The following is an 18,868-nucleotide window of genomic DNA, read 5'->3' as shown; positions in this document are numbered from 1 at the left end:
TTTGGATCATCCTATGATGTGGGGCTAGGATCATCCGATATGTTATCATATTGAACGAAGGGTGCAACTTGGGTCCGGTCCAATTGAGGAATCAATCCCAATCCAACCTGATTTTATGGTAAAAGCTAAACTCGAATTCCCAAAAAAAAGGTGTCTTCTACATTGGAAGATAAAAGTGAATTTTGGGGTCCTACAATAGGCATTGTGTGAGAACAAGATAGTTGATATTGTAGAACATCATGAGGCTAACCTCATAGTGTTGGTCACATCTCAAAGAAAATATGCGTACATGGCCACCCAGCCAATTAATTCGTATCGGGATGGATTGAAATGTCTAGCATAGACTAGTCATTACGAGATATTTCACTTGGCCAATCGACTATTTTATGCAAGATTGATAAATGGTCGTTTGGATACCCACAAGATTTATATTTGGATTTCTCACATTTGCAGTTTGGATATGGAACTAGATCAAATCCTTATATTTCCAAATCAGCTACAACAGTGAAAAAAGATCCAATTTTCAAATTTGTTCTACAAGACATTATTTGGAAATCAATGTTTGTGGCAATTACCTTCACCATCGCTGCTGCTTGACCTTACTATTGCAGCAGCCAGACGTCCCTCCTTTCCTCCCTCTCTCCCTCTCTCTCCCTCTATCTCTCGTACAACATGAGATGATTGATGTATTTTATATCCAAAACTCAAATCCAAAATCCAAATACAAAAACATGAGATGTCCAAACACGGCCCAAAGGATATTTCATCATGCCATTTGACACTTGTTATCTGGATTGATTGAAATGGCTAAGGTCGTCCACATCACCTTCACTTTTTTTATTGAAGTGCCAAGATAAAGCAACATGCATTTCCAATAAGGGCCCGTTTGGATGCCGAGAAGATTTTGATTCGGAATTCTCACATTTGTAGCTCTTCTTGTGTTGACATTTGGATCCGGATCAAATTCTTGAACTTCCAATTCAGCGACTGAGAGTGACAAAAATCAGATTTCCAGATAAGCTGTGAAAATAAGAAATTGGAAATCAACAAATCTGGCAGTTTCCTTCACCCTCTTGGCTCTTCAACTTCCCCCCTGCCGTAGGAATTCCCCCTTTGCCTCTTTGTCTCCCTCAACATGAGCTGGCAGATCTATTCATTTTGTTCTGAAAACTCAATTCCAAATCCAAATACAAAATCTAAGGTATCCAAACAGGCCCTAAAATTAATCTCAGCCCTACACAAGAAAAAGTGAAAGACTAATTTCTGGGGACACACTTAGCCACAACGTCAGTGAAACCACCTTCATTTTGCAAAGTGCAAGAATGAGGGTTGTTATTTGAAAGATGTTGACTTGTAACATCTTCTCTTCCCACTGTAAAATGGATGTAAAACATTCTTGCATCCATTTTTTCCATTGAAAAAGGGCACGAAATTTGTTTCACATCCATTCTACTGCAAAAGAAACAGAGTATAAGAAGAAAACAAACCTTTTTTTTTATTAGAACTTCACAAAATCAGAGTCCCAATGTGATGCAATAGATATTTGTGGGGCAATCTGGTACCCATGATGGTCCACTATGGAGTTTAAGATCTGTAACCAATATCAACTTGGCTGCGCTCTTCAACGCTTCTAATTCTTCATTTTCTCGAGCAGGCGAAATAGGCGCAAAAGAATCGTGTGGCTGTTTCCAAAAATCAGTGATTTTAGCCGTTGGGAATCAGGGATTTTGAAAAACGGGCAGACCAAGCTGGGTTTGGAGAATGAGAAGCAGAAAATGTGTCATTCCCTGGTTTTTTTCAATCTCCATTCTCCATATTTTTTTCCAATCTTTCCATTATCCACAATGAAAAAACTGCACCAACGCTGTGGAAAAGAACTAACAAAATCTTTGAAGCATAGGCCCATGGAGAGCAAAAGAGTTTGAACATCAAGGCAGTGTGAAAACACACTCTAATATGCTCAACTGTATCAGCTGTCTCTGAAATTCCACAAAATCATCCAAGAACCCTCCTAGAAAAAACCCAACAGTAACATTGCAAATTCCCTTCTGAAATTCTTTTCCACGCCTGAGACCGGAATTTACTCGCTTTCCTCTTCACTGTCGTCCAAGTTTAAGTGATTCATATTCTTTTCAAGAGGGGGAAGTCCATCTTCAGAGTCGCAATCAGATCCAACATCGTCGCTCCGCGATAGTGTATCAGTGCCTGGATATATATAACTAGATGAAAACGAATACCTAAAAGTGACAAATTGAAGTATCTTACTGTGTAATGGAAGCTTAAGGGTCAATTTGGTTGACTGTAAATACTACTTGCATGAAATCTGATATGGGCATTGTTTTGAAGTTAAATATGATTATTTGCAAAACAATGTTTTTTATGGTTCTATAAATGATATAGGGCCTATTTGGATACCTCTACAAATTATTTGCATAAAATATGCAAATGGTTTTGAAATTAAAAATGATTTTTTTTTAAAAATGGTATCAGGGGCTAAGCCAAAATGCCTCTAATGAAATTTTCCCACAGGGGGGAAATTATACTTGCATCCCACAGGGGGTCAAATATAAGGACCCCAGATTTTGGGGTTGCTAAGCCACCTCCCCCATTGGTAGCCAATGGGATGCAAGTATGCAACAGTAGCAGAACTGGAGTAGAGGCATTTTTGCAATAATAATGTGTATTCTTATGAAAAATTAAGGTATCAGGGGCCAATTTCAAATTAGAAAAAACTGAACAGGATAATTTTCTGAACCACAGGTTGATACATACCATCCATGTTTGGAGGCTTCGGAACTCTTGAATTAGTAGAAAGCCAAGCATTTTGGACAGAGATGATGTCGGAGCCGTTTTCGCATTCAGAATAAGACTTCAAAAGTTCCCTGCAAGTGTTGAATGAGAAACAGTAAAAACAAGTATCTCTTGGGGGAATCATTAAATCAAGATAAGCAACTACCAATGAGTTTTAAAATTTTCGGATTTCGTCCAGTACCGACACCATAAGTACATGACTTCAGTGTCGGCCCAAATTTTTGAATTTCCAAAATTTCGGCCATCTCTATTTTTTTTCCCGAAATTTTGGAACAGGGCTGAATTTTTTCATAATTACCGAATTTCGGCCTAAATTTCGGTTTCGGCCACTGCCGAAAACGACACCGAAACCGAAATTTTAAACCTTGGCTACCAAGAGCATATGCCTAAGGCCTTATTTATAATCAGATGTGCAGGATACCTGTTCAGGGATAAGAATGAGTGACCCCACTTGAATTTGCCAAGCAACAAATTTGCTGTTTCCTCTTCCCCACTGTCATAAAATGATATAAAACGTCACAAATCCCACAATATCCAATCTGTAATTAGTACGGCGTGTACGTGTTAGGGAAAAATTAGAAGCTTAGATTAATATAGTCGAGAAGAGATGATCAGCCCAAATCGTAAATTAAGTCCTAAACCAGTTGTTCGGCCTGTGTTTGAGGTGCTCGTATGAACCTAAGCTTTAAGTGAAGTGGAAACATTAATTAAAAGAACAAAAGAGAGATTATTTTGATTTAGTCATTATGTTTACCATTCTAAACAAAAGAGACAGGGAAACAGTGTAAGGCACTTAACACTACAAATAAAGTAAATAATGAATGTCTTAACTCTTAATATCGAACAATTAAAATAAAAAGGATCATGTCAAATAGTAACATTAGGCAAGATTTATGAAAGATAAGTTTCAAGCTTCTCATGAATAAAATGTTGAAAACTGATGCTATGAAAAAATACAAAACTTTAAATAAGCGGCAGGAAATGGAGGGACATCATTCAATTATGAAGCTGGTTAACAAACAACAATGATGAATTGAGGGATATTGAGTATCAATCTTTGGCAACATGAGAAAACAACCATTGGCAACTGGTTCAGAATTTTGTCTGTGGGCTCATTGCAAGTTGCAGCAGGGAATTGAAGGTAGCTAAGATAGGCACAAAATGTAGTGGAGGGTAAAAGATTGTTGAGAATTAACCACTAATTTGATAATAAATTAACTAAATCAAAACAAAACTAGACCTTTAAAAGGCAAAAGATGTTTCTATCCACCTCTCAAAAGACGTTTCTATCCCCCTCTCATAGGGTAGATATTTCTATAAGGAGCAGGACAAATAATGTTCGAAATTTTATGAGTATAAATTTTTAACATAGAAAGTGCCACTGAACTCTACCCAACACCAGTGTAAGTACCCCCTGCACAAAATGAAAATTCAATCCACCTCTCAAAGAAGAAGAATAAAGGTGTTCCTACTTGTCCTTGCACTAAATAGACATAAAAGGCCGATATTAAGAGAGACAAAAGATGGGAGCTCAAGGGGAGGAGAGAATTCTAGGGTGGTTTTTAGTTTACCACAACTTGAGCCTCGATGGGTTTTTGTAAAACTCCATCTAGAATTCATATTTCCAATCAGTCCAAAATTAGAGAGCTTAAGCTCTATCCAATCTAATCTTAGTTAGAATTATAGAAAATACAAAATCTACCCATAAATTTCTGCATCATGAAAATTACCAAAATATTCATCATCACCAAATAATTACATTTATGTCATTAATGAATAAACTGACATTGTATTTTAAGTATTTATGAGAATTTCATTATCCCCTTGATCATTAAAATATTATGTCTTCCCATTAAATGACTCATCAAATGACATCAAACAAACCTTGAACTGCTCCCAATTGAGGATCTAACACCAATCTCTCAAATTGAGACCTAATCAGTTGAGAGTTGAGACCATCAGAACATCTTCTCAATACAGAGAGAATCATATCAAATCTCCATTTAACAAACACAACAACATTCCAACTCCATCTAGCTTGCGCTGGATTCATGTGATATACATCAAAGTGCATTAGCTCCAATCCCACGCAAGCTGGTAGCTCAACCTCCATTCACTCCAAGCACTTGTTAAGAAAATAGATATTTCACGAACTCTCGTTTCCAAAATAAATATATTTAACTACATAAATACATTTAGAAAACAACTTGAAAATCTTTGATTAAACACTGGACAATAAACACCATTGGATAAACAATATAAGGATGTGCCATGACCATCTAATCACAATCAAAACCCTGACCGGCGATCATATCTATAACGGTCATAATCTAATATCATTATATCTTTCCCAAGAGTGCAGGTTATTCAATAGTAGTCTAGAGTCTAGACGCTTTCCTATCAATATTTCAATCGCCCGCATCAATTATGGTCATATGTAAAGTGTAAACATGGCAAAGAGCAGTCACCAAAAATTTATCCCCTAACAAAGTGAAGGTTTATTGAGTGCACAAGGGTCACCTATGAGACTAGATTCTCACACAATAACAAGAATATGGATCAATCCTTTGCTTATAAGTAATAATATCCAGCATGTGTGATATGACACAGTCTGCTGTAATTCTTAAAAGCTTAAAGCAATCTCGAACTGGGTGTATTGCCACATAATTGGAACCATGGTTTTAAATTTCAGTTTCGGATTTCGGCAGGGACCGAAATTTAAAACCGAAAACGAAATTTAAAAATTCCGGCCAAAATTATAAGATTTACACTGAAATTTCCACCGAAACCCAAATTGCCACCAAAATTTCCACCGAAATTTCGTTTTCGGTTGAGGCCGAAACAGAAACTGAAACTGAAATTTCAAATCTTGATTAGAACATGTATGATGTCCTCATCAACTCCGACCCTTTGCCTCTTATCAAACATCCCATTCTAGAACACGAACAAGCTCCACGTCATGGTTTTAAATTTCGGTTTCGGTTTCGGACTCCGAAACCGAAATTTCAGCCGAAATACCGAAATTCGTTACAAATATTCGAAATTACAGTATTTTGGGCCCAAATTTTGCCCAAAATTACTGAAATTTCGGCCGAAATTCGGTAAAAAAAAAGGAATTTTATCGAAATTCCGACTAGTGATTTCAGGAATTTCGGTTTCGGTCTTGAACAAAAATCTGAAATTTCAGGCCAAAATTTCAGATTTCGGTTGAAATTCAAATATATGCTCTACGTTCATCTTGATTTCCTAAGAAATTAGGGCACCTTTTACCCTCTACTTGATTAACCTCATCGTGCTCAATGCGTCTAGTCTTGTTGTGAGAGTAACAGACTAGCCTGTGGATGATAATTAGTTAACTACAAGATAAATTAACCTAGTTTCATAACATGCATCATCACAAGCGTACAATAATTACAGTAACGATATCTTACATATTAAGAAAAATATAATTATAATTATTATTTTGATTAATCACTAAAAGGCCACATCAATATCTAACACACAAAAACCTTCAAGAAATTACAAATATTAATATTGGGCACAAGCCCATTATATATAGCTAGGCATATGGGACCACCTTCTTGAAAGAAAAGACAAATGGGACCACCTCAGACTAAGCATCTTGATCATATGCAAAGGTGTCAATTATCAATGCCGCCTTCTGACAAAAAAATGTAGCCAAAGCAGCAGCTTTCCAGTAGCCACACTGAAGACCCTCATGATCCTAATCCCCATATCGGCCTCTTATTGGAGTTTACAAACAACGTACAAATAAAAAAAATGAAAGTTCTCATCTTTCCAAACCTTTTCGTTCAATTTAATAGAAATGCCTTATAGTCTACTCTGTATTATCTCTTAATAATGTTTTCTGAGAGAAACACCAATGACTAGGTAAGCATAGCTCAATCAATGGCTTTGAAAAAAAAGAAGTAAAAGCTTGATATTCCTTGTACATTCTCAAGTGTAAGACAGTAATATGGAACCTACTTAGAAGTATGTGGTCTTAATAAAATCAGCACTTTGAATTAACGGTGAATTTATTAGACTTGTCATGTAACATTTTCAATAAATATAAAGGCATAAATAAATTCAGTACCATATTATTAAGGCTGCTGACAATGCTTCCACACATGATAATTCACATGGTCTTCCATAATTTACAGGATTTGCTGCCACCAACCAAGGTACTGCAATTCAAAGAGTTTATCAGGTACTACGGCATCAAGTTATCTAGGATTCAACAAACAAAAGGAAATACTTCCACAGATAAAGAGAGCGATATTCGCATTTCTATATTATGCAAAGGATATATATGAAATCCTAATAAGTGGCAAAGATAAACCAGAAGAAAATCGACCAGCACTTACTGAAACTGTGTGTAGAGCACTAGCAGCGAAAAATTCAATCAACCCACAGTCCGAAACTATTAGCTGAGGACCTTTCCTAATCCCAAACAACTTGCTAAACTCAAATCCCAACACATAGAGAGACCCAATTACATTAACTTACCAATTACAAAACCCAACTTTTCCTATCTTGACTTCTCTAAAGCCCCTAAATCCAAAATATATTAAATGGTGACGAAAGCACAAAAAATCCCTCTTTAGAAATTTCTATCAACAGGATCATTCCCAACACATAGAGAGACCCAATTACATTAACTTGCTAATTACAAAACCCAACTTTTCCTATCTTGATTTCTCTAAAGCCCCTAAATCCGAAAAATATTAAATGGTGACGAAAACACAAAAAATCACTCAATTTCTACCAACAGGATCATCACTCAATTTGCATTAATATGCTAGATCACAATATTCAGTCATACATAATGATCCATGGACAATAAATGGAACTTAGCAAAAAGGAGCAGAATGGCACTGAGCTTGAACTGTCGACTGTTTTTTTTTTTTTTTTTGCAAAAAGGAGCAGAATGGAATAAGAAATTAATATTTTTTTGAATGGTAATAAGTAATTAATATCATAAACACAAAATCAACTCCCAAACTGACGGTTCACATCTAAAATAACTTTAAGGTTTGGGTAGCTATATGGCATCAAATGACATTGGAGAACCAGTCAAATGAATATCTTTAAAATACCTTCTACAATAGCAATTTCACATTCGTAAGCAATCATGGGAATAAAAACCAATTTCCCCAATTTTCAACACAGGAATGAGATTTTATTGAATTTCTTACAGAGACGGGGAGCGGCACAACGAAGTTTCACAAAAGGAACATCACTCAAGCGTGCCCACGAACAATCCACCACGGCCAAACCTTTTCTCCTCATTAAGAGTTGATCTTCCTTCGAGATGCATTGTGTCCCAACAGGACTGCAAAAAAAAAAACAGAAATAAATCAAATACTGTTGAAAGATTCTTTTTGTTCCCAAGCCACAATAACCACAGAAAATGAAATTGTCTTTTAGCCTTTGTTGGCGGACGAGAATTAGATGTCAAATAATGGGACGTAAATGAGCAACTATTCCACTAATAGAAGCTATGTCACAAATATCGTTCTCGGAAATTTCTCAGCAAGGGAAAATCTGGGGATATATTAAATATTTTTACTTTTTCGGATTTATATAGGAAAGAAATGATAAAAATAAAATTATTTAATATGTGTGTGTATATATATATATATATATATATATATATATATATATATATATATATATATATGAGAAACGGTTCCTACACACGTGTAGATAAGTTATCTACACACTAGCTTAAAATACAGTGGGGGCCACATTATTTGGGTGATCCAAACCATTCGAACTGTGGAGGCAAAAAATGGACTAATTTGTGAAGGTTTAAAGACATCCATTTTACCTCCACAAATCGTAGGGTTGAGATGATCCTATGGATCTGATTTTTTGTAGACAGCCTATCTATGTGAGGGCCTTTCAAATGGATGGCTTGGATCACCCAAACAATGTGGGCCCCTAGTGTGTAGAGAACTCTCTACACATATGTGTAGGAACCCCTCTCTCTCTCTCTCTCTCTCTCTCTCTCTCTCTCTCTCTCTCTCTCTCTCTCTCTCTCTCTCTCTCTCTATATATATATATATATATATATATATATATATATATATAATTTAAGGAAAAATATAAAATATAAATATTGGGATAATATCGTGATATTATCTCGATATTTTACGATAAAAATGAAAATATCACTATATTTTTAAAATCTCGGGATTATTTTGGGATTTTATCTTTTTATCAAAATGTCGTGATAAAAAATGCGATATTTTGAAAATATCGAAGATATTTGTAACATAGGACAGAAGAGACACAAAATACTGTAATCTTTCATTAGAAGTTTGAACTTTGAAGGATCTAGGGCATTTCTTCTCAATGATGTTAACCCATAATACGCAGAAATCTACAATAGACAATGCAGAAATTATGCAAAATGAGGTTCCAAGTTACATCTAATCCATCGTGAGAGTAAATAGTAAAAGAGCAACAGATTTGGCTGAAATTTCAAGGATATACCTGAGGACAAGGCCCCCAAAACCATTACCCACACGTAGCTCCTGCAAGATCAAATTTTGCTTTTCAATATGCATGCTTTTTATAAAAGTATTCACGGTAGTTTCAAACTTGGATAATTACCACACAAAGTCGCCAGAGCTAACTTGGCTTCACTGTGAGAGAACCAACTGGTATAGCAACACTCAGCCAGAGCCGAGTGGTGCCATGATGCCACAAATATCTCCGATATTTTCAAAATATCGAATTTTTATCGCGACATTTTGACAAAAAGACAAAATCCCGAAATATCCCAAGATTTTAAAAATATAGCGATATTTTCATTTTTATCATAACATCGAAATAATATCACGATATTATCCTGATATTTTTACAATATTTTTTATTTTATATTTTTTTATTAAATTTTATATATTTATATCAGTTTTCCCGATATAAACCCGAAAAAATAAAAAATAATAATATATCCAGAGCTCTTTCCTTGCAGAGAAATTCCCAAGAATGATATTTGTGACATAGCTTGGCATTAACAAGGGTAAGTCAGTCTGACTAAGAATTGACTTGATCAAGTCAGTTCGTTCAGTGTTTCAAATGCTTTTTTTTATTAATCAAGTCAAGTCTTGTGCTCAGATTGAACACTTGTCGTCAATTCACAAGCTCTAGTTTTTGAACTGTGCTTACACCTAACACTTGTGTCTATCAAAATTCACTTTGTTGAATGTATCTCAAGATATTCTGTTATTTTCTTCCACTAGGTGAGGAAACATCTTTTCTCAAAAATATTCCATTCAAGCTTTTATCATATAAGGACTTCTTATATATATAAGTAATGAATTATAATCCCTCAGTGACAAGGAAAGGAGTATATTTGAACATATTATCTTTTCATTTTCTTTAACAATAAAATCCTAGGAGCCCCCGCCAAACCCCCAGCTTACCTACCAAAACAATTTAGCCATATATCTTTTCACTTTGCACATATTTACAATTTTTTCCTGTATTACCTTTCAACTTAAAAAAATCCTAGAAAGCCAACTAAAATCAGGAATAAAAAACTAGAGATAAAAACCAGTCAAAACCAACATCAGGAGTAGATTGGGGCTTTGCATCTAATCCTTGTTTTATACTAACCAATACAATTATAAGTCAATCTGCAATAAGCAATGATTTTGTGATATACTTTCAGATTTGTGTAGACAGTAAAATCCTATTTCTCGGAGAAAAAATTGCCCTGTATGCCGGTATTGCTCCCAGTCTCCAAACTATTAAGGGAAAAGTACTATGAGAGAATTCTTGAACAAATATAAAACATGTAGAAAATTTTATAATAGGCATAAAAATGGAGACTTTGGAATGAATTTTAAATTTCAAGATTTTAGCCATTGAAAGTGAAAGAGTAGGGAATTCAGTTAGTTCCAGCAGGGCAGTTCAACGAGCATACATCTGAAAATACGTAGAACCAGAAACATTATTTGAGATTCTTAAAGTATAAAAGATTAAATAATGCCATCTCCGACAGCTTAAGCTTTTAGAGTAATTGGATGGTATCAGAGCAAAGGTCCTGGGTTCATAACTCCTTGATATTAAAAATCCACATGTAATGGCCAACCCAAAAAGAGGGGCCACATGTGCCACATGTAGGCCAACTCTAAAAAGAGGGGTCACGCATGTGGGAGAGTGATAAAGTATAAAAGATTACATAACGCCAACTCCAATGGCTTAAGCTTTTGGAGTAACTGGTTGTTTCACAGAGATCAGACACTTGCCTTCAATAAGCCAAATCTAGAAAGCTTGCGTCCTGTGCATCTTTTCACATCGCATTGTCCAAAATCCTGAATCAAAACCAATGTATCAGTCCATATCCATGGTGCACTGTACATTTGAGTAATGATCCATCCAGAGATACATAACATACCCACATTGCAAGCTGAACTTTTGGAAGCTGAGCCTCATCCTCATTTGTAGCATCTGCAGGAAACCTGTTAGGGTAGTTTATTTCGTTGACTATGTTGGCAAACATCAAGCAAAGAGAATTGGTGGAAAATGTGGCACATTAATTACAAAATGCAAACGACATTTATCCACTCATCACTAATAGAGGGGGGATTTTAGTAGTTTCTCCACATGCAATGGGTTTTTATAGTTTGTACTTTGTACAATTTCGAGAGACGACAAGAGATGGAGTCAAATCAAGCAAACATGTGATTCATAGTATTTATAATGCAAATCTATGGTTCACAAATCAGATCTGGTGAACTTTTAGGGGCAATGACAGGGAGTGGTTCAATTGGGGCAGCAAACCTACGTTTCCAAACAATTTAATCAAAACATAATAGCCATTCACAACTACAACATTCATTGAAATTTATAACTTTTGAGTTCAAACATCAATAAGGAAATACTCTAACCCAAGCAAAGTGCAACAAATTGGATCCATGATAACTAAAGCAAACTATAAAAAGAAATCAGATCAGATAAAATGTGTATAACAAAAATATATATATAGCAGATCTGAAATAGGTATGAAAATGACTCAGATCTGCCCCTAAATAGGCACCAAATGATGGAAAGAGGGATGGCTGGTTTTGGAGTCCACATGGGTGAAGTTGGAGGAGATTTGGTGGGATAAGTAGGGGCTGGATTGGAGAGGGGTGACTGATTTTGGGGTGGGATAGTGGTGGGCAGTGAGAAAGTCTGGGAAAAGAGGAGAAAGTGAAATTTTTTGATAGGTTTTGGGTTTCGAAGAATGTAAGATATAAAGAGGCATTGGGATGAGATTCGACTTAGCAAATTCATGGCACGTAGGTCGGCTCTGAGATGGCACCCTAGGCTTCTGGTTTCCTTAAGCTTAACTTTGACGGGTCCATTTAAGGAAACCCAAATCTGGCAGGCATTGGTGTGTTAGTGCAAGACGCAAAGGGGAAGTCAGTGTGGCTTTCTCGGGCTCCTTTGGGATTCATGATTCCAACACAGGAGAAGCCATCATGATTCCAACACGGAATGCCATCACTCTCCTATCGGGGATTCGTTGGGTGGGCTAGGACCTTCTAGACGACCTTATTGTTGAAGAAGACTCGTTGAATGTAACTAGATGGGTGAAGGGAAATGGTCAGCTATCCTTGGCACTTTGCAGACATGATTGAGGAAAGGACAAAATTGGGGGCCATTCAGCGTGGTTCCATTTGGCAATCAGCTAATTCCAGGCAGATGAGCTTGCTCACTCTCAAGTGAATCGAGAGGAGATTATGACTTTCGAATTTCACCCCCTTGATGTCAGGTGGAAGTTTTTGTTTCCTTTCTTGTTTGTTGTGTTTTTTAACCATAATGATCGCTTTCTTCTTCCCTTTCCTTCTCTGCTAATAAAAGTTGTCATTAAAAAATAAAAAAGAGAACGTAAGAGATCAAATACGAAAAAAGGGGTCAGATCTGAGAAAATTGAAAAAGAGGTCAATGGATGAGATGACTACTCCTATACCAACTAATACATGGAAGATTGTTGATTTGTCAACTGGAAAGCTTGTGGTTGGTTATATGTGGCACTTTTTGAAGAAGGCTCTTGGTCAATCATCTTGATAATATTTGCTTCAAACAAGGCATGGGTGATATCTAGGCTCCATCTCGAGGGAGAGGGTCAAGAAATAGGGTAGAATAAAAGATATTCAATAGCAATGAAAAATAGGTTATAATAGGGCCCATCTTTTCTCTATGTAATTTTATATATATAATATAATTACACACACACACACACACACACACCAAGTTTGGGAGACATGTGGAAGTACTTCAAACCCCATGAATTATTTATTCTTTCTTCTTTCTTCTTTCTTCCTTCTTTCTCTCCTCTTCACACTATCCCACGTCTTGGGTGATCTTCTCCAAGAATGCTCTTTATTTTACTTCTAAGTCTAACACATTTATGCTCATAATTTGTCTAATGCTACTTACAGTTGAATCTGTTTTGGAAGGTAGAAATTATAAAATTAATTTTGAACTGTGGAGATATATCCTTTGCTTTGTCCAGCAAAATTTTGATAAATACACAAAACAAAACATCAGTGATAAGTGGTGAGAAATTAAATAAAATGTCCCCATGAAAGAAATAGAACATATTTCCTTCACTTTTGAAAGTTATCACATACCTTGTGAGATCGGGAGGGATGTATCATTATTTTCTTCCCTGGAAAGAGCAATAACATAAACTATTAAAAAGTGTCCCATGAAAAAAAAGAAGAAGATAAATGACGATATAATATACAACATTTCATAGTATGCACTTGCATACAAATGAAATAACTCACCGATCACAACCTATACTTTTTAATCAAAATTATAACTCAGCTTCCAATCTGTACACATAGAATTTTTTTATTATGTAACCACATGATTGCGCATGAGGAACTAGCTCAAACAACAAATGGGCTTAATTAACTTGTAAAATAGATCAGTCATCTTTACTAAGAGAGACATGAATAGCCAATAATTTATATAGGGCTTCAAATCAACAACATTAATCAAACACTTAAAACTTTCATAATCTAACCGGTAAATTGGAATTTCAACTATTTATTTAATTTTGGGATGCCAGCTTAACTCATTACCCTCCACAAACTTGGGGCTCCCATAGGGGGTAGGTCAACCTAAAAGACCTTTGTGGGACCCAATTGTTGAGCAGATTGCAAGAAGGCAGATTGCAAGAAGGCTGTGACACATGGAAAAGAAACCTTGTTTCCAGAGGGGGCATGCATACTCTGGTTAAGGCTGTGTTGGCCAATATCACCATCTACTTCCTTTCTCTGTTCAAATGTCCAATGAGTGTTGTTTTGAGAAGTGAACAGATTCAGCGACGGTTTCTTTGGGGAAGATCTGATGATAAGAAGCGTTAAGTGGATGAAGGTTTGTCTCCTGATTAAGAATGGTGGTTTGCGTATTAGACGAGTTAGAGAATTTAACCATGCTTTATTGGGTAAGTGGTTGTGGAGATTCGGTGTGGAGCAATCCCAACTTTGGGTTAAGGTGATTGGGAGTAAGTTTGGTTTTGGGTTTGGAAAGTGGGATGTGGACAACCTTTATAATAAGACAGGGCTGACTGTGTGGAGAGATATTTGGAGGATGAGTTACGAATTTAACAAATTTATTCGGTTCAAGGTATACTCAGGGGACCGAATCAAATTTTGGAGCGATGCTTGTGTTCTGTGGAATCTTTGATGGTTTTTTTCTGGACCTATATGTTGTAGCTTCCAATAAAGAGGCTTTAGTTTGTTAGTATTTTGAGCATGACAGAGATCGTTTGGTCTGGAATCCGGGTTTTAGAAGGTATTTTTTTTTATAGAGAATTGGAATCGATTCCTCACTTCTTAGAACTCATTGAAGAGTGCTACATTACACGGACCGGGACCGATAGAAGCGCATGGACTGGGGATTCCTCCAGGGTCTTTTCTGTAAAATCTTTCTACTCCCTCTTGGTGCCTTGTGGGGTACCTTTCATCTCAGCAAAGGTATGAAAATTTCATTGTCCTCCCAAGGTTTGCTTCTTTGCTTGGGTCGCGATCGGATTCAAACGATTAATTTCCTCCGGAAGAGTGGTATGCGGCTTTTGGACCATTGCCCAATGTGTCTGGAAGATGGTGAGTCTGTAAGTCACTTGTTCATTCATTGCAAAGTAGCTAGAGAGATTTGGGGTTACATATTGATTAGGTTTGGCATTTCTTGGGTTTTCCTGTTCATTATTCCCGAGTTAATATTAAGCTGAGAGTTGGTGCCATGGAAAAGGAAAGGCAAAATGTTGTAGAGAATTTGTCTTCTAGCCACATGGTGAGTGATATGGAAGGAGAGAAACTCAAGGGTGTTTGATGGGGAGTCTATATCACCTTATTGGCCTTATATTAAAGCCATTGCTTTAGCTATTTCGTGGGCGAAGAGTTTACCGGCATTCCGCTTTACTTCGGCTTATGATTTGTGGGAAGGATGGCGTACGGTGTGTGTTAGCAGGGAGATTATACTGCGAATCATGCAAAAGTGGGAGAATCCGCCTTCGGGTTTTCTCAAGCTTAACTTTGATGGACCAAGCTTGGGGAGCCCGGGGCCGGTGGGCATAGGGGGTCTATGTCATGATTCGGATGGTGCCGTGCATGGGCCTATTCGGGTCCAATTGGAGTGTGCGATGCTACTGAGTCGGAAGTTAGAGCAGTATATCAATGTATTAAACGCCTCAATAGAGATATTCTTGATGGTATTATTGTGGAAGGAGATTCTCAAACTATGGTTAGATGGCTGAGAGGATTAGCAGTTCCTCCTTGGTGATTTTCCTCTCTATTTGATGAAATTTCAGATTTGACTTCTGGGTCTTCCATTGTATACAATCATGTCAGGAGATCTGCTAATAGTGATGCAGACTCCTTAGCCAGGTCTGGGGTTCATCGGGCAGGTCTCGAGTGTTTTGATTACTTGCCTCCTTGATGTATCTGCTTTTGCTTTTTATCTTTTCTTTTATTTTGTAATTCGGTTGGTCCATATCGGCCCATTCCTTTATTAATGATATTTTTCACCATTTAAAAAAAAAACACTATTTATTGGAAACGTTCTAATATTTGGTAAAAATATGAGAGAATCTATAAGGATGAAACCATTCCAAGGCCCAATGGAACAGAAGCCTACAAGGTATGCGAGTTCTACGGACCTGTTAAAGAAGTATGACCATGTCTATGCTTTTATAATTGCTTGCTAGGGTATATGCCTCTCAAAACCCCTGTATGTGAGAAATGCCAATGGTGTCATCAAAATGTATGAGAGCCACCTTCACTGTCTAAAGGAAAGATAACAAATCACAAGAATTCAAGGGTCCATTGGGCCAGATAGAAATGGGACATGAGCCTAGTTTCACATCTAAGCTCCTCAACCTTTTCCCAGGTTGTATAGGCAAGACCAAAAGGCCAACAAACACAAGAACCACTTATCCAAATTGTCATGAGATACCCACTATAAGTCTGCTTATTTATCAAGACATGCTTATTTTACTTCATTTATTCCCAACTTTATTGAATGACAACAAGAATAATGTGTATTCAACTATAACAAGCCCTCTAAGGGATATGAAATTCCCTAAGGGATCCGAAATTCGCTCCAAGCCTATACGTGATGTAAAATGGGTCAAGATAAGCCAACCATGCCAATCACTTTAACTCCCTCATATAAAAGGAGTGAATTTTCAATAGGATTTCTCAGAAGATGTGGTTGGTACAATCCCCAAATGACTTTCAATCTACCTTAAAAAAAGTCAAGCCCAAGAGCCTTTGCACTATGATTTCCTTGAGTACGCACCACATATAACATGGGTCCATAAATCCACCAAAATAGCTCCGAGGTTGCCAGGCACGTCAAATGGTTAGAAGAAATAAAGCCACAATTAGTATGTAGAAAGAGAAATTGATCAATGGGCTGACAGCACCTCCTTTTGCCCCCAAATATCACATCAAACCAAAAATGAAGACCACTGTTGCGAAAGTGATCTCATAAAAGAACCCCGAAAAAAAAAGTAACTGAAGGAGGCGTATCATCATTACAAACAATGTCATATGGTCCATAAATGATTTCAATCACTCCTCCGAAATAAAAGTCTACAAAAAGGGGGAACCCAAAAAATCATCAAAGATTCTCTAGTGCACATTAGTGAATATTCGATAACCTTAATCTTTAGTTTGCTCTTGCCATGACCCCTCCTTCCACCGTGTTTATCCATATCACCATCAAATTCATGTTACAAGGACAATGCAATGCAAAAACAAGCCAAAATTAATTTGAGAAGGAAAAAAGACATAAACCATGCATTGCCAACATAATAACAAGTCCATATCACTTGGAATAGCACTCAATGTTCTCAAGCAAATCCCTGACTTAAATTGTGTCACCAGCCATCAATTTGTTTTCAAAGTGACGAAATTATGAAAAGGGTGACGAAATTATGAAAAGAATAATAAAACAAGACCTACGTAGATCCCTTGATAAGTTGCAAAAAATTGATGTCATGGGTTGAAATACTGTGCTGATAGTCTAAGATTTGCTTGCTATATCATTAATTAACTATTAAACTCTAAAGTGTGCTCGCAGCATTTCAGGGCACCTAAGGTGTTCGTAAATGGCCATATAACAGTCATGTTCCCATCTAGCTCCACAACTGTAGAACAGTTGAGGGCATCACACATGGAGACATTTTATCTTCCTTCCAACAGCCCCTTCATTTTGTATACACCCCGATACTTCGAATGGGGTGTAATTGTGTAAATGTGCAACAAGATGAAAGAAAAGGGATAAAGAGACTCTATATGTGAAACAACCAGTAACTCCAAAAGCTTAAGCTGTTGGAGAAAGGCGTTATTTAGTCTTTTATACTTTAACTCCCCCCCCCCTCACGTGTGGCCCCTCTTTCTTTGGGTTGGCCTACACGTGGCACATGTGGCCCCACTTTTGGGTTTGGCCATTGCATGTGGATTTTGCTATCGAGAAAGTTTGAACCCAGGCATTTGCTCTGATACCATGTGAAACAACCAGTTACTCCAAAAGCTTAAGCTGTTGGAGAAAGGTGTTATTTAATCTTTTATACTTTAACACTATAAACCCAAGATATTCATTGTGAGTCTGTTTTAGTTTTCCATTCCTACTCTCTATTTGTGAAACAACCAATTACTCCAAAAGCTCAAGCTTTTAGCATTGGTGTTATTTAATCATTTATACTTCAATATTCCCCCTCACGTCTGTCCCATCTTTTCGTTGGCTATACACGTGGATTTTTAATATCAAGGAGTTATTGAGTTTAGCTCTGATGCCATGTGAAACAACAAATTACTACAAAAGCTTAAGCTATTAGAGTTGGTGTTATTTAATCATTTTGACTTCAATACCATTCTTTTCCTTCCACTGTTTATCAATCTCTATTGCTTCAAACCCTAGACTCAGCCAAATGGGCTTAAAAATCGCTCTTCTTTGAAATAATTTCTCATAAAATCATAACCTAAACATGAATTGAACGGCAAAACAATTAGACAAATCATCTAAGCTGCAAATATCAACACAACGTAGAATTATTCGATTTGATAATCTATGTGTTTCACAGAATAAGGACATACCTAGAAAGGAAAAAAGAGGGGTTTTATCTCACCATTCGAGTTTATGAGAATGTTATTACAATAAAAAAAAGGAAATCGAAATTACCATTGAAGATTCCGATTACTACTGCCCTGCCCTCTGTGAGAGGAGCTTCTGAATCTCCTGGACTTGTTGTAACCCATTTGAGAGAGAGAGAGAGAGAGAGAGAGAGAGAGAGTTTGAGTAGGCTTGTAACAAAACAATACAGAGCTTATATACTTTCTTTGTCTGGGTTGTACTAACATGCGCCGAAGGTGTATGGGTTGATACTTGATACACAGAGAAATTATATGGTGGACGGTCGTGCATGCACGCGCAGTCCCAAAAAACGGTGGGGCCCACATTTTTCAGTTGATCTAAGCAATCCATTTGGTTGATCTCTTATAAGTACTTATAACCATGGTTTTAAATTTCGACCGAA

The 18,868-nt window shown here is 36.8% G+C and overlaps 1 protein-coding gene across 1 annotated transcript; it reads right to left on the bottom strand.

The window, feature by feature from the left end:
* Window positions 1-1,872: 1,872 nt before the first annotated feature.
* On the bottom strand, window positions 1,873-18,634 carry LOC143889584 (RNase L inhibitor protein-like protein). The gene is made up of 10 exons (XM_077393850.1): window positions 18,514-18,634; window positions 13,449-13,486; window positions 11,225-11,277; window positions 11,076-11,141; window positions 9,313-9,353; window positions 8,010-8,146; window positions 6,908-6,998; window positions 3,233-3,304; window positions 2,773-2,882; window positions 1,873-2,205 (listed from the first exon to the last, which is right to left on the bottom strand). The coding sequence occupies exons 1-10, from the start codon at window positions 18,588-18,590 to the stop codon at window positions 2,081-2,083; spliced, it is 810 nt and encodes a 269-aa protein (XP_077249965.1). The 5' UTR covers window positions 18,591-18,634; the 3' UTR covers window positions 1,873-2,080.
* Window positions 18,635-18,868: the final 234 nt, after the last annotated feature.

This window comes from Tasmannia lanceolata, unplaced genomic scaffold (assembly GCF_043159265.1).
Source record: "Tasmannia lanceolata isolate RefF3 unplaced genomic scaffold, GAP_Taslan_0.1 ptg000013l, whole genome shotgun sequence".
In the NCBI taxonomy this organism is placed as follows: Eukaryota; Viridiplantae; Streptophyta; class Magnoliopsida; order Canellales; family Winteraceae; genus Tasmannia; species Tasmannia lanceolata.
Note: the sequence above shows the minus strand (reverse complement) of the source record. Positions and strands in the feature narration are given on the sequence as shown.